This window comes from Budorcas taxicolor, chromosome 2 (genome assembly GCF_023091745.1).
Source record: "Budorcas taxicolor isolate Tak-1 chromosome 2, Takin1.1, whole genome shotgun sequence".
NCBI lineage: Eukaryota > Metazoa > Chordata > Mammalia > Artiodactyla > Bovidae > Budorcas > Budorcas taxicolor.
Genome location: NC_068911.1, coordinates 129422012 through 129438875, shown reverse-complemented (window position 1 = coordinate 129438875; position 16864 = coordinate 129422012). Strand labels below are relative to the sequence as shown.

Sequence of the window (16864 nt, the reverse complement as noted above, 5' to 3'; positions counted from 1 at the left end):
ATATAAGAGAGAGAATACATTTCTTTCTCTGACTTATTTGACTTAGTATGATGCTTCATTGTTCAGCTATGGTGTTCCAAACATCACGATTTTCTTCTTTCTCACAGCTGGATAATATTCCCTTGTATGTATTGCATACATACATCAATATTGCATCTTCTTTATCCATTTATTCATAATGACATTTAGGTTGTCTACATATTTTGGCTATTGCAAATAACATGACAGTGAACATGGGAGTATAGATGTCTCTTTGAGATTCTGTTTTCATTTCTTTTGTACCCAGAAGTGGAATTGCTGTATCATTGTTGTTGTTCAGTTGCCTAGTCATGTTCAAGTCCTGGTGACCCCATGGACAGCAGCAAGCCAGGCCTCCCTGTTCCTCAACATCTCCCCGAATTTGCCCAAGTTCATGTTCATGGCATCGGTGATGCTGTCCAGCCATCTCATCCTTTGATGCCCTGTTCTCTTTCTGCCCTCAATCTTTCCTACCATCAGGGACTTTTCCAATGAGTTGTCTGTTCACATTAGATGACCAAAATACTGGAGCTTTAGCTTTGGCATCAGTCCTTCCAGTGAATATTCAGGGTTGATCTCCCTTAAGATTGACTGATTTGATCTCATATCATATGGTAGTTCTATTTTTAATATTTTGAAAAATCTCCATATGGTTTTCCATAATGGCTGTACTGATTTGCATTTCCTCCAACAGTGCAGGAGAGTTTCCTTTTCTCCACGTCCTAGCCAACATTTGTTATTTGTTTCGTTTTTGATGGTAGCCATTCTGACAGGTATGAGGGAACATCTCATTGTGGTTTTGATTTGCATTTCCCTGATGATTAGTAATTTTGAGCATTTTTTCTTGTGCCTGTTGGCCATCTGTATGTGTTCTTTGGAAAACTGTGTATTCAGATCTTCTGCCTATATTCTGATTAGGTTTTTTTTTTTTTTTTTTGATATTGAGTTGCATAAGCTCTTTGTATATTTTGGCTCCTTATCAGTTTATTTAGCTCCTTATCAGTATATATCATCTCTTCATATTTAGCTCCTTATCAGTCATATCATTTACAAATATTTTCTTCCGTTCAGTAGGTTGTCCTCTTGTTTCATCAGTGATTTCCTTTACTGTGCCAAAACTTTTAAGTTTAGTTAGATACCATTTATTTACTTTTGCTTTTGTTTCCTTTGCCTTAGGAAACAGAACCAAAAAAATATTGCAAATGATTTATATCAAAGAAATTTTGGTCTGTGTTTTCTTCTAGGAGTTTTATGGTTTCAGGTCTTCAAGTTTTTAATCCATTTTTAGTTGATTTTTTGTGTATGGTGCAAGGTAGTGGTCCAGTTGCATTCTTTTCACATGGTTGCCCAGTTTTTCCAGTCACCTTTTATTGAGGAGACTATTCTTTCCCCAAGCTTATCTTCTTGTGGGGGAAAATTCACAAGAACGAAATAAGTGCATGGTACTCTGTGGTACATCAGATCATAGTAATTGCTTTTGAGAAAAGTAAAGCAAGGAAGGAAGGGTGGGAAATGCTTGGATGTTGCAGTTTTAAATGGAATGGCCAACTATATGTAAGTCAGGAGGTAACATTTGGGAAAGTTCCTGAAGAAGGATATGGTGGGTTTTATTCCTTTGAGAAGGAAACTGAGCACATGAACTTGTCCTCACTGGTGTATTTCAACTCCGTTTAACATGGGTCAAAATTTTCTGTCTTGCTATTTTAAAATTTAATTGCATCAACAAATAAATATGTGAGTTGGGTGAAGGAGAGGAGGATGCTATTTCTGAAGGAGGAAGGATAGACATAAAAGGGGTGGTAGGGAAAGCCCCTTCCTAATTGCTATGAGGACACTGTGCCCAGTAGTGAAATTGAGGCCACAGGTGTTTGATGACCTTTACCATCATGTGACCTCAGTCTATGGAAGTTGTTTCTGACATCATCAGTTGACAGTAGAGTAGTATGTTTTATTTTGACAGCAGATTATTGCATGGGTTAGGCTTTAAAAAACACTCATAAAGTCATTGTCTGGGAAGCTTAAATGTAATTCCTTGCATTGTAGTGCTAATGCTTTGTATGTGTTTGTCTCTACAGCTTTGTAGGAAGTCAGTCTCAGAGAAGCAGACGGGATGGCTAGCTCAGCCCGGGAGCACCTGCTTTTTGTAAGGCGTCGAAATCCCCAGATGCGGTACACCCTGAGTCCAGAGAACCTCCAGAGCCTGGCTGCCCAGAGCTCCATGACCGAGAATATGACCCTACAGCGGGCCAACAGTGACACAGATCTGGTGACCTCTGAGAGCCGCTCCAGCTTGACGGCCAGCATGTATGAGTACACGCTGGGGCAAGCCCAGAACCTCATCATCTTCTGGGACATTAAAGAGGAGGTGGATCCCAGTGATTGGATAGGACTGTATCACATAGGTGAGTCAGATGTACTGGACTTGCTTGTGACTTAGTGCATACATTTTAATCTGACATTATACTATTCTGTTGTTTCTCTTGGGAAGAAATTCACATACATAAATTAGAACAGCCATATCCTGGGAATTTTTTCTTCTTCTTTGGGGTAGGGGAATCAATAATCATAAATACCTTTGCTGATATGAATTCTGTGCTTAATTTCTACCCTAATTAAATGTCAGAACCTGCAGTATTTTCTTTTTAAAACTTCACTTTACCCTTGATCATTAGCTGCATTTTGGAAAGAGGTGACTATAAACATTGACTAATATTTTTAAACCAATGAAAAAGATGTTCGGATTTAGATTACTGATATAAAAATGTTCTGTATTTTCAGAAGGTTGAATTACGTTAAGAATAACTTGCAGCTTAAAGTATCTTTTTATTTCAAAATTCCGTGATGTGTCCTAGATCAATTAGGTAAAGAAAGTGTCATAGTCTTCTAACAAATGACTTAGAAATAGGTTGCTATGTGTTTTAATAAAAGTGTCCCAACCCTGTTTAGCTGATTTGCATCTCTTTTCATAGGTGAGTGCATGATGACTAAGCATGTCCCAGAAAATATAATATCTGTTACTTGAGTTAAAAGCAAAAGTAAAACCTACTAAACAGTCATAAAGAAATCTAAATCAAATCTAGTAAGAAAATCTTAACATTCCCCCAAACTGGAGAGCTTTATCACTGAATGAAGGGAGTTCTTTAAAAAAAAAAAATTAACAACAGATGTCTTATCAGAAGACATTGTTCCTTTCAATGTAGATTATAAGCCAAGCACTTTGTGTGTGTGTGTGTGTGTGTGTGTGTGTGTGTGTGAACAGAGTGGGAGTAGGGTTGGAAAAACTAGTTTATGCACTGCTTCTCTACCAGGGGCACTTTGCCTACTTCCTCTACGGGACATTTGGCAGTGTTTGCTGATGTTTTTGTTTGGCAAAACTGGATAGGGGAAATGGGAGAACAGTGATGCTGCCAAACATCCTATGATGCAGAGGACACCCCCTCGCAACAAAGAATTATCTATCCTCACATGTCAGCACACTGTTGAGAAACCCTAGTTGAGGCAAAGTAATATCCTTGCTGAAATTGCATTAAAATGTTAAACCCATTGCACTTTGTTTCTCTGGACAATTTTGCATTGACTAAAATAAAATTGACTTGTATTTACTTATGTAAATTTTATTGCTGAATCATGCTAGATAGCAAGAAATGGAAACAAAAATTCAATGAATTTTAATTTTTCTGTTTCCTCTTATGACAAAAAGAAAAAGGGGAGGAAAAGTCTTCGGAGTTCAGCATTTTCCCTGGTGTGTTTAAATGTGTTTATAGTGAGGGAGAAACATGATTTAAAAATTATGCGTTTATATCTAATATCTATTCTGTTCACAAAAGAATATTGCAGTTTTGATGTGACTTTAGAGGTAACTTTTGTGGTTTTGATGTAATTTTGCCCTTTTAGATTTTATGAAACATTTTTTTTTTCACTTTTCTCATACTTTTTCCTTTTTTTCTCACTTAAGATTTTGTAATGCTTAATATGAAGCTACAAATAGCATATTGTGTTTTCTTAGATGATTTTTTTATGTGACATTTTTTGGGATACACTTTTATTTTCTTGCATACGGTGGTTCCTTTTTTGTGTGTGAATACCTTAATTTGTGGGCTTCCCTGGTGGCTCAGAGGTTAAAGCGTCTGCCTGCAATGCGGGAGACCTGGGTTCGATCCCTGGTTTGGGAAGATCCCCTGGAGAAGGAAATGGCAACCCACTCCAGTACTCTTGCCTGGAGAATCCCATGGATGGAGGAGTCTGGTGGGCTATAGTCCACGGGGTCTCAAAGAGTCGGACACGACTGAGCAACTTCACTCACTCACTGGTGGCTTAGTGGTAAAGAGTCTGCTTGCCAAAGCAGGGGAAGTGGCTTTGATCCCTGGGTCAGGATGATTTTCTGGAGAAGGAAAGGCATCCCATTCCAGTACTCTTGCCTGGAAAATCCCATGGACGGAAGAGCCTGATGGCTACACTCCATGGGGTTGCAAAAGAAATGGAGACTATTAAGCGACTAAACAACCACAACAATTTAATCTGTAAGATGCTAGAATCACTTAAGACAATGTAAACAACAATAACACTTTAATCTGTAAGATGCTAGAATCACTTAAGACAGTGATTCCCATTACTTTATAGTTTTCCCCCCACCGTCTTTGTTTCTTATTTTATTTCCTTATCTATATTTAACTGAGAAGGAACTAAGGAAAGGAAGGCCAAATTTATCTTATTCCCAACTGACCAAAGTCACAAAATCTTGGTGTTGTATTTGTTTCACTTTCTAGAGTATAGATCAGAGGTCTAAATTGAGAATTAGCCCAAGGATATAGCTAGGAAAATATTTTGGCAAATATATCTCTTGAAAAGTGCTATTCTTCTTTAATTTCAAGTTTTCTCTGTGTCTTTCTCACATATCATCATGATATTTTTGCTTCCCTGTGTGTAATGTGTCTCTCTTTTTCCCTTTGGCTACTTTCAACATTTTTTTCTTTATCTTGGTTTTCAGCTGTTTGTCTATAATGTACCTAGGTGTGATTTTCTTTTTATTTATATTGGTTGGGATTCTTTAAGCTTTTTAAGTAAATGTTTTTAATGAAAATTGTGAAAAGTTTGGTCATGAATTCTTTGGATATTTTTTTCTTTTTTCTGAGAACTTATTTTTCTGAGACTTCAGTTACACATATGTTACATGTTGTTCTTTAAGGTTCTGAGGCTCTGGTTAATTTTTCTTTAATCTCTTTAGTATTTGGATTCAACCTAGTTTGCCAACTTTTCTTTTTGTTTTTCTTCATTCTCCTGTTCGGCCTGTTCAGTGGATTTAAAAATTTCAGTTATTTGACTTTTCATTGATAAACTATGCATTTCCCTTTTTATAGTTTTAATTTCTTTTATGAGAGTCTGATATATCTTAACTCTATCAGACCATATCTTTTTTCATTTATTTGAACTGATTTGAATACATCTGCTTTAAATTCTCTGCTATATCCAATCTTAGAGGAGGGCTTGTCTAAGAGTCGGTTTTTATTGTCTGATTTTCTGTTGACTGTGAGTCCCATTTTCCTGTTTCTTTGCATTTTTTCACTTTAGAGTGGACATTGAGGATTCTATATTGTAGAAATTTCGAGTTCTGTGGCATACTTTTAATTTTAATGTTTATTTTTATTCTGATTGGATGATTTATCTCCCTGAACTTACTAGCTATGATTTAACACTTGGTTAGAATGTATCTGTGGAAAGCCTAATATAGTTATCTAGCTCTTCTAACTTAATGGGATTCAGTCCTCAGGTTTAGTCTCCTTTATGGATTTTGTTAGGACTTGATTTGGGGCTTTGTTAGAGTAGGTCTATTGTGGGCTTTACTCTAGGACTTTGTGCTTATTCCTAAGTAATGGTATTTCTGATGTCTTAGCCAGATGCCTGGAACATTGACCATTCTCTCTGGCTGGGCTGTAATTCCAGTGTTCTCCAGAACTGCTTGACTACTTTAATTCCATTGCACTCTCAGCTCTGGAGCAGCTACTCTCTGGAAAGCCTTGGTAATCTCACCCTGCACATATGCAGCCCAGACCATGGCCAAAGGCTTGTGGGGGATCCCACATGGACCTTTGGCCTTTATTCCCTCATCACTCTTTCCAGTGCCTTGCCTGCAGATTCTAGCCACTTCAGTTGACACAAACTCTGATTGCTGCCTCCTTAGCTCGTTAGAACTGTCATGAACTGTGGCTCCCTTTGCTGCACTCAGGAAACTGTTCCTCGGATGAGATCAGGATGATCATGGAGTCACATTATAAGTTTCCCTTCTCTCTGGGATTTTAGTCTATTGTGCAGTGTCATAAAATAAATGCTTACTAGTTTTACAGTCGTTTCATTAGGAAGACAAGTCTGGAACTTCGTTTCATTAGGAAGACAAGTCTGGAACTAATTACTACAATATGGCCTGGAGCAGAAGTTTCTCCCCTACTTTTGATTTAGGATGGGTGATAAGAGGTTCCACTTAATTTTCCCATCTAGCCATTTCCAGAGAACTCTGAATAAATAATAAATGGTAGTTTGAGTCCCCTATGTTTGTCTCCTTAGTATATTTTCAAATAGTTTTAGATCCCTAGCGTGGAAGAGGGGTGAGGACTTAGTGCCCTCAGACCTCTTAAAAGGATGGATGAACACAGAGACAAGCATTCAGGAATAGAAGTATCATGTAGGTAGAATGAGATATGTGGTACTCTCAGACACACTGTTGGTTTTTAACAGGTCTTGAAGGCAATGGCACCCCACTCCAGTACTCTTACCTGGAAAATCTCATGGGGTAGGCTGCAGTCCATGGGGTCACTAAGAGTCGGACACGACTGAGCAACTTCACTTTCACTTCTCACTTTCATGCACTGGAGAAGGAAATGGCAACCCACTCCAGTGTTCTTGCCTGGAGACTCCCAGGAACGGGGGAGCCTGGTGGGTTACCGTCTATGGAGTCGCACAGAGTCGGACATGACTGAAACGACTTAGCAGCAGTAGCAGCCTCAATGAATGACTTTAAAAGGCCCAGGTACTAACATCTGAAATATTAAGCATGGGTCATTCATATAGTTGCAGAACCACAGTTGTGTTTAAAAGAAAGATTGACTTATCTGGGACCTCAAAGTGAGAGTAAGAGGCCTTGATTTAAGGAGAGATAGCCCTTTCTCTCCTGGGGCTAGTCCATCTCACTCTGGATGGATTATTTGACCTCTAGACTGGAGACAGCCTCACTTCTGTGACAACTTGGCCATCCCATGTGGTAAGGCAGGGATGGCAGCTCTATGGTCTTTAACTGACAGCCATTTCCTGATTCCTGCTTCATTATGGGTTTAGGAGGTGGGCAGCAAGCCCTTGATTTCAGGGCAGGTGGGCCCTCTCTAGACTTAAGAAAGGTCTAAACTGATGTGGCAGTCCAAGCAGTGAGTAGCCTAAGAGTGCACATGTGACCCAGTTCTGGCCAGTGATGTGTAAAGGGAAGACTTTGGGGCAACTTCCTTTTCCAAGGAAAAGCCGGAGCCTCATAAAGAGAGTCTTTAGCCCCCACTTTCTCTTGTGCTTGGGACTCTGGTGAAAGGATGTGACATCTTGACTAGTTATATACATGTAACCACCATAAGTTATCAGTCAAGAAGATTAAGAGCCGAGGATTACAGAGAAGAAAGAAAGAGCTTGGACTGGCACTCCAAAGGAAAAAATCTTCACCTGTGTTTAAGTCATCAGTAGTGCGCCTTTCTTGTACCAGCAGTCATTCCTAACTGAGCCGCTGGGATGGCTATTAAGATGAGAAAGGAAAAAAGAGGAACACAACTGCTGTCAAAGGCAAGATGAAGAGTTGAGTGGGCTACCTCTGTAGTTACTGCTTCAGAGATGGTTTGGGCTGCTTTAATATAGCTAAAAACCACTTGGTTGTTTTCAAAAGAAGTAACAGAAATTTGACATAAAATTTTCAAAGTAGTAGCTCCAACCCATGTGGAAATTTTCAAAAGTTTAATAAAATCAATGATATGATGGGAAAAATCTTCCAAATGAGTATTTAATAATTTGAAAATATGCAAAACAGTTCTCTTGGCCCCTGTTAAAGGGAGATAGGGTAGATGATGGATTTAGAGAAGACCTGAAAGTAAAGGATGAATGCAGGGCTAGGATGGGAAAAGAGTGTTGGCGTCTGTCTTAGTGATGTCCTGAATTTAAGGCTGTCGTGACTAAAGGAATATGCATAATATGTTCTCTCTTGGGCTGTGTGAAGTAAGTTTCGTAAACGCACATACAGCAGGAATATCTTCAGGTTTCTATACCTCTTAGTAGGAAGCAGCCACTCCTTTTCAGCTGTGTCCTGAGAAGCCGGATTGTTTCCTAGCAACATCTAGTTTTATTTGTGGAACTGAGAGATGGTCTCTATAGAAATAAGTCCCAAAGGGGAAGGATTTGGGTGGAATATAGGGCTGGGGAGGTGTGGCTTGTTGGCACAGTGTGCATTTTGATTGTTGTTTCTCTTGGCTTACATTTTCTTCCTACCTAGAAGTGTGATTTGTTTTTGTTTAGCTAATTGCTAATGTTTTGCACTGTTCAGTTTGCTCTGAATGACTTTTAGCACTACTAATCTGGAGGGAAAACATGTCCTTCTGGATCAGAAATAAGAATCTTTAGACACTTTGGCCAATGTAGAGATCCTATTGGGAATACAAAGAAAAAAAAGTTGAAAATGTCAAATCACTATCTGGGGAAACTTTGACTGTGAACATTGTTCTTAAAACAGAAGCTAATTATATTTCCTCCCTCCAGAAAGTCTCATTTACACCCAGGATTTCCAGAGATGATCGCAATGTACCTATAGCCTTGAATCTCCAAATTATAGCCATGAATACCTTGCAGATAGCTTCCAGAAATCACTAGATTTATAATTTGTCTCCAAAATTAGAATTGACCCCTCACAAAGTTAATAGTGCTACTCACTGCCTCCTCCTAAACTCTCCAAATGAAAAGAGCCAAATGCTTTTATTGTGTAAGAACTCTTGGGCAATCAGCACAAACAGCTTTCCATGAAAAATCAAATAGACACTTTTTAAAGAGAGGCAGAAAATACTAAATTTGTTTCAGGCTCACTATTAAATTCCCCTTAACTTTTTATCTTGTGCTTGTTTTTTGGATTCTTCAAAACAAAAACACTCAAGAAGCTTTATTTGCCATTTCTCATGTGCAGGCCACTTCAGGTACATGGACTGAACTGTTTGAACTGATCTGTGACTCAGTAAGAAACTTTCTATAGAATGTAAATCAATGTGGAAGCTTCCTTCATTGAGAAGATTTGGCTGAAAAAAAGTCATCTAAACTAAATAATGGGCTTACTGATGTAGGTATTTCACATTCTGGATCAGCTTATTCTCTTGTCATGGATCAGTAACAAAAAGATAATTTACCAACATTAAATTGGTAAATTTAATGGACTGTCCTTTGAGTATACCTCTCAGCATCTATGTTGAGTGTATCTCTAAAGACTGTTGTTTGTTACTAAATTGTGTCCGACTCTCTGTGACCCCATGAACTGCAGCATGCCAGACTTTCCTGTCCTTCACTATATCCTGGAGTTTGCTTAAACTCATGTCTGTTGAGTCAGTGATGCCATCCAACTGTCTCATCCTCTGTCACCCCTTCTCTTGTCCTCAGTCTTTCCCAACATGGGGGTCTCAGTCAGTGAGTTGGCTTTTCACGTCAGGTGACCAAAGTATTGGAGCTTCAGCTTCAGCATCAGTCCTTCAAATGAATATTCAGGGTTGATTTGGATTGACTGATTTGATCTCCTTGCAGTCCAAGGGACTCTCAAGAGTCTTCTCTTGCAATAAAATTGCAATAATGATCCAAGGCATTAGGATCATGTATTTTTGAGCTCTGAGATCCCAAAGCTTAAGCTCGTGTTTTATAGATAAGAAAGACTAAGGTCCAGTATGGTGAAACCATGCTGGTAGTTGCGTGCAGTCAAGACTGGGGCTTAAGTGTCCTGTGAACCAGTCTTCATTTTTCTTCTTGTGTGTTGAAAAATATAGTCCAGTGTTTTTAAACCTTTAGCTAATTGTTACTTTCTTGATTTTCACAGTGTTGTATTACCATTTGTACTATTTATCCTTTTCCTTAAACCATCTGACTAAAGAAAATGAACTGGTTGTCTACCCTGACCTTGTTGTTCTAAGCCACAGGGTTTGGGAGAGATTTGTTGTGTTAGCTGTTTTTCTTTCTAACATGCATTAACTGTTAATAAATAACTTTTGTCTGTGGGCTGCCCACCCAGGATTGTCACATGCAGCACAGTTTGAGGAATTCTGAGGTTATCAGTGGTTAAGAGCACAGGCTCTGTAGTCAGACAGACTAGTAAATTCAAGTCTACTTACTAGCTTGGGAGAATTGTGTAATGTTTTTAAATCTCAGGTTCCCCATCTTAAAAAAAAAAAAGAGGATGAAGAAAAATACTAGTATTATGAGAATTAAATGAGATAATGCATATAATATTCTTAGCAAAGTGCCTGGGCTCTTTGTAAGAGCTTACTGATTGTAAACTATCATCCTTATGTTGGCTACTGTTAATAATAGTGAAACCATTTTCTTGGTAGTTTAAAGCAGCAGATGAATTTAGCCACTGAGTCCAGAAGAAGGGATTTTCAGATTAAAGTGACATACTGGGTTACTTCTACTTACAGAAAACAAAATCCATTCTTTTGAGCTTGAGCTATGGGGATTATACAAAGCACCTAAAACATGACTGTTAAATAATGCAGTATATTAATTTGAGTATTATGTAGGTTCTAAACCAGCATGATTTCCAAGGCGATAGAAAAACTGCAGTTTAATCTGAAATTCAATCATGTGGAATAATTTATGCATTAGGTATTTAGTTTCCAGAGTAGCTATCAAATACACTTAAGAGTATTTGTTCATGACTATTGTCGAACATGCTGCTATGAACATTGAGGTGCATATATCTTTTAAAATTAGTGTTTATATACTTAGGAGTGGAACTGCTGGATCATAGGGTAGTTCTATTTTTAGTTTTTTGAGGAACCACCATAGTGTTTTCCCTAGTGGCTGGACCAATTTACATTCCTACCAGTAGTTTAGGAGGGTTCCTTTTTCTCTACATCCTCACCAGCATTTTTGTTTTCTTGATGATAGTTCTGACAGGTGTGAGGTGATACCTCCTTGTGATTTTGATGTACATTTCTCTGATAATTAGCGATGTTTACCATCTTTTCATGTGCCAGGTGGCCATCTGTGTAGTTTTCTCTTAACGATTTTATTCAAAAGATTATTTTTGGTATTCATTTATTTGTTTGCTCAACAATGTTAGGAGTTTACTGTGTAGCAGGCATCTGAAAAGAATTTTAAAATATCTATATTTAAGATAATATAGTGCTGTCATTCTAGTTTTTTCCCAATTATTATACAGTATATTGGCCTTTAGATTGCTGTTTCCTTACCCATGGATTCCATATGGAATGTGCTGTATGTTTAAATACAAATAAATTTACTCCCTGAACTCTCCTGCTTCAAACACTCACTTTTTTGGCCATGTTTTCAAAACATGCATCTTCCACTCTAAGCAATCTTGGATGTTTTTCTGAAAACTGTGAGTTTCACATGAAGAATGTCTGTACTGTTTTTGATATTCAGAAATATATACCTGTATATTCATTATATAACTATTACACTTCTGGTATGAAAAAGTGCTATTATATGATTATTGATAGATCAAGGAATGATCATCTTTTTATTCTACAAAAATAAGAACAATTTTTTAGACTATAGTTACATCATTAAGCTGTAATATAGAAGCAGATATGTTACTGAAAGACTAACCTAAAAAAATCTTGAAATTTCCAACTGAAAATTTACATTAATTAATAGGATTCTAAGTATTAAATATGTATCTTTTTAAAGCATCCAAATAGATAGGTTTTTCTGTAAGTGTAAGTCCTGTGGCATATTTTTGATGTGATTAAACATTTCATGTGAAAAGGGAAAGCCTTAAGAATTCAGTGAACATCTGAAGGAGGTTAAATTCTTACTTTGGGGCTGTGTAACAGCCATTTTTTTCTTTGTTCACTTTAACTGCCAAAATCTGTCATTCCTGAGCCATTTCAAGGGGATAAACAAGGTGAATATTGCTATGCACATGACCCACTGCAAATGCTGATTTGAGCAGGGGTACAGTCAGCATATGTCAGCTGACTTAGAATTTTCTAGTGCATCACATAATTCATTTGCCTGAATGGAGTGCTATGAAAATAACAAAATTTCTTCTAGAAATTATTATTATTACTTGTTAGTCTTTGTAACTTGGAGAAGGCAATGGCACCCCACTCCAGTCCTCTTGCCTGGAAAATCCCATGGACGGCCTGGTAGGCTGCAGTCCATGGGGTCGCGAATAGTCAGACACGACTGAGCAACTTCACTTTCACTTTTCACTGTCATGCATTGGAGAAGGAAATGGCAACCCACTTCAGTGTTCTTGCCTGGAGAATCCCCGGGATGGGGGAGCCTGGTGGGCTGCCATCTATGGGGTCATACAGAGTCGGACATGACTGAAGTGACTTAGCAGCAGTAGCAGTAGCAGTCTTTGTAACTATGGCAATATCACTAAGATAAGCAGCCATATTATCATCTTTACGTATAGAACCCTGGAATTCCTCATCCTACATAAGTTTAATTCAAATGTAAGGAAACATTGTTACTTATTTAAGAAAACAGAATGCTAGTACTGAAGTGAAGTTGACTCTCACTCGTCATGCTCAGTTGTGTCTCTTTGTGACTCCATGGACTGTAGCTCCCCAAACTCCTCTATTCATGGGATTTTCCAGGCAAGAATACTGGAGCAGGTTGCCATTTTTTCCTCCAGGTGATATTCCTGACTGAGGGATTGAACCCATATCTCCTGTATCTCCTACACGGCAGGCAGAATTTTTACTGCTGAACCACCGGGAAAGCCCGAAGTGGTAGTGAAGTACTGTTTTTTTTCTTTTTTTTTTGGTCATTGGGAATCATTAAAATATATTATTCACCTATCAAAATTTATTTTGAAAGTTACAGTCATTAGTTCAGTTCAGTTCAGTCGCTCAGTTGTGTCCAACTCTTTGCAACCTAATGGACTGCAGCACGCCAGGCTTCCCTGTCCATCATCAACTCCCAGAGCTTACTCAAACTCACGTCCATCAGGTTGTTTGATGCCATCCAACCGTCTCATCCTGTCTTCCATTTCTCCTCCTGCCTTCAATCTTTCCCAGCATCAGGGTCTTTTCAAATGAGTCAGATCTTTGCATCAGGTGGCAAAGTATTGGAGTTTCAGCTTCAACATCATTCCTTCCAATGAATATTCAGGACTGATTTCCTTTAAGATGGACTGGTTTGCTCTCCTTATAGTCCAAGGAACTCTCAAGAGTCTTCTCCAAGACCATAGTTCAAAAGCATCAATTCTTCAGTGGTCGGCTTTCTTTATAGTCCAACTCTAATAACCATACATGACTATTGGAAAAACCATAGCTGTGACTAGACAGACCTTTGTTGACAAAGTAATGTCTCTGCTTTTTAATACGCTATTATGTTGGTCATAACTTTTCTTCCAGGGGGCAAGCATCTTTTAATTTCATGGCTGCAGTCATCATCTGCAGTGATTTTGGAGCCCCAGAAAATAAAGTCTGCCACTGTTTCCACTGTTTCCCCTTCTGTTTGCCATGAAGTGATGGGACCAGATGCCATGATCTTAGTTTTCTGAATTTTGAGCTTTAAGTTAACTTTTTCCCAGTCCTCTTTCACTTTCATCAAGAGGCTCTTTAGTTCTTCTCTTTCTGCCATAATGGTGGTGTCATCTGCACATCTGAGTTTATTGATATTTCTTCTTGCAGTCTTAATGCCAGCTTGTGCTTCATCTAGCCTGGCATTTCGCATGATGTACTCTGCATATGAGTTAAATAAGCAGGGTGACAATATACAGTATTATGTACAGTTACAGAGATTTTAGATTTACAAAGGAAATAAGTGATCATTTACTTCACTGGTCTCATTTCATAAATGAGAAGCTAAGGTCTCAGATGGATTAAGTAACATACTCATGGTTACTGTTATTCATATGTTTATATGTTACATAGCATATTAACAAGTTTATGTATAAAGGTTATATATGTTTATGTTATATATATGGCTTCCCAGGTGGCGCTAGTTGCAAAGAATCTGCCTGCCAGTGCAGGAGGCATAAGAGACATGGGTTTGATCCCTGGGTCGGGAAGGTTCATGGAGGAAGGCATGGCAACCCACTTCAGTATCCTTGCTTGGAGAATCCCATGGTCAGAGAAGCCTGACAATCTACAGTCCATAGGGTTGCAAAGAGTTGGACGTGACTGAAGGGACCTAGCACTCAGCAGTCAATACTCATGGTTACTCATGGATATAGTCAGAAAAAATAGTGTCTGTAAGAATCTCCTCCACAGTGGAGTTGCATTTTAAAGATAGTTAGGTTATAAAGTCAAATCCTGCAGGTGATTTTTGAGTATAGTCAAGATCAATCTTGAAAAAACCCCTAGGAAGGCAATGAGACTTACAAAAGTATTGAGTGCTGCTAGCTTTACTTCCAATATTGGAACAAACTCCCATTTTATCTTGGGTGTCAGAGAAGAAGTTTGCTTGTGTTTCAGTTCAGTTCAGTTCAGTTCAGTTCAGTTCAGTCACTTGGTCATGTCTGAGTCTTTGCAACCCCATGGACTGCAGCATGCTAGGCCTCCCTGTCTATCACCAACTCCTGGAGTTTCCTCAAACTCCTGTCCATTGAGTCGGTGATGCAATCCAACCATCTCATCCTCTGTCATCCCTCCTACCTTCAATCTTTCCCAGCATCAGGGTCTTTTCAAATGAGTCAGTTCTTTGCATCAGGTGGCCAAAGTATTGGAGTTTCAGCTTCAGCATCAGTTCTTACAATGAATATTAAGGACTGATTTCCTTTAGGATAGATTGGTTGGATCTCCTTGCAGTCCAAGGGACTCTCAGGAGTCTTCTCCAATACCACAGTTCAAAAGCATCAATTCTTTAGAGATCAGCTTTCTTTATAAAGTCCATCTCTCACATCCATACATGACTACTAGAAAAACCGTAGTTTTGACTAGACGGGCCATTGTTGGCAAAGTAATGTCTCTGCTTTTTAATATGCTGTCTATGTTTAACTTAGTCCATGACACATTTTTCATATCAGAAGTTTCACCTTTCATCTACCACACACAGGTTTCATGTATATCTCAGATAGTTGCTATTGGAATGGTTTTCTAAAGGCAGACGTGACCAACACCCGAAAGTTTCCATGAGCTGAAACATTTCAACAAAATTTCTTTAATGTCTCTATGAAGAAAGGGATAGGGAGAAATAATGACATATGTGGAGAATTCTTATTTTTAAGAGGTTACAATAGTCTCTTTCTCCCTGTTGTTTGCCAAAATTGTGCACTTGCAAGTCAGTGATAACTCTTAAAAGTCAGACACTGAGCTGTTTGTCAGTCCTCACCTGCTGCCTTACGGGCTGTCTACTACCCCCAGTTTTCGAAGCTGCTTCTTCATTGGCTGTGAAGCTGTCCCAGCTTCCCCAGTTTTCTGGCAATTCTTCTTTTCCTCTTTACTGAAACTCCCTTTCCCCTCGTATCCTCTAAATATTCTTTAGGCTTTATTATGAAGTCTCTTCTTTTTAATATATTGTCCTTGAATGGTGTGATTTACTCCCAGTCGAAGCAGAAAGCTTCATTTCTAATAAGGGTGCCTGGAACCATCTCTTCCTGGCTCATGAGAGCCAGTTCTGCATATCTCTTCCCAGTTCCTCCTGTAGTTAGCATGAAGGCAGCTGTGATGAGAGCAGTTACATCACAGGAAGGGGCAAATATTTGAAATTAGAGTGTCCTCCCACTTACCCAGAGCTAGTTTGCCAGCATACCACTAGTTAAGTCCCAACCTCTTTTAAAACTCCCAAGATTACTTCTTTCTGAATATCCTACTCATTGCTCACACTCAGCTTGTTCAAAACAATTTGACTGACATGCCACTTAAGTTCTTCTTCATTTTCCTATTTTTGTTAGTGGAAATGCTATATATATGTTTTAGTTTTAATTTAGTAATGATTCTTGGCACTGTCACCTCATTTTTTTTTTAAACCACATCACAGGGCATTGTGGAATCTTAGTTCTCCAACCAGGGATCAAATCTGCATCCCTTTGCATTGGAAGCACAGAGTCTTAACCACTGGACCACCAGGGATGTCCTATACTGTCACCTCTTGAGTCTCATTTTGTTTAGGCCTTTATTATTAGCTGCATAAGTAATCTGCTCAGTCTGACATTCTCTAGTCCAATCCATGTTCCATAGTACTACCAAACATTTAGTAAATATAAGTTTATTTTTGCCAAGCATTAAGCTAAGTGCTTTACACATCTTACCTCATTTAATTCTTAAAACGACCCTATGGAGTAAGTGTATCAGTTTGGATTTGTCCATGATGAAGAAGAACCAAGCAAATCTAGCCATTCCCTGAACAAATGACTGTGGCCAGGAGACTGGCATATGGAAATTGTCCTCTAAACCACCCAGGTTCCACCTGGAGGTAGGGGTGGGATCGTGCTGCAAAAGCTGCACTGCTGAGAATGGGGCGAGAGATGGATGCTGGGCAGTGCAGCAGATGTCTAGTTGAGGCAGTTATTAGTATTTTCATTTTATAGCCAAAACAATAGACCAATAATTTAATTAACCTTTTCAAGCTGTTTTCAATTAGAATAAGGAGTAGTTGAAATTTTTCTGACTTTGTAGCTTATGCTCTATTATCTTTTGTCATATACCTCCCAACT

At 38.6% G+C, this 16864-nt stretch overlaps 1 protein-coding gene across 1 annotated transcript in view; it reads left to right on the top strand.

The window, feature by feature from the left end:
• Positions 1-2128: 2128 nt before the first annotated feature.
• HECW2 (HECT, C2 and WW domain containing E3 ubiquitin protein ligase 2) overlaps positions 2129-16864 on the top strand; it is a 248404-nt gene continuing 233668 nt past the window's right edge. The window contains exon 1 of the mRNA XM_052663718.1: positions 2129-2420. Coding sequence (XP_052519678.1) covers positions 2129-2420 — 292 coding nt within the window. The remainder of the gene's footprint in view (positions 2421-16864) is intronic.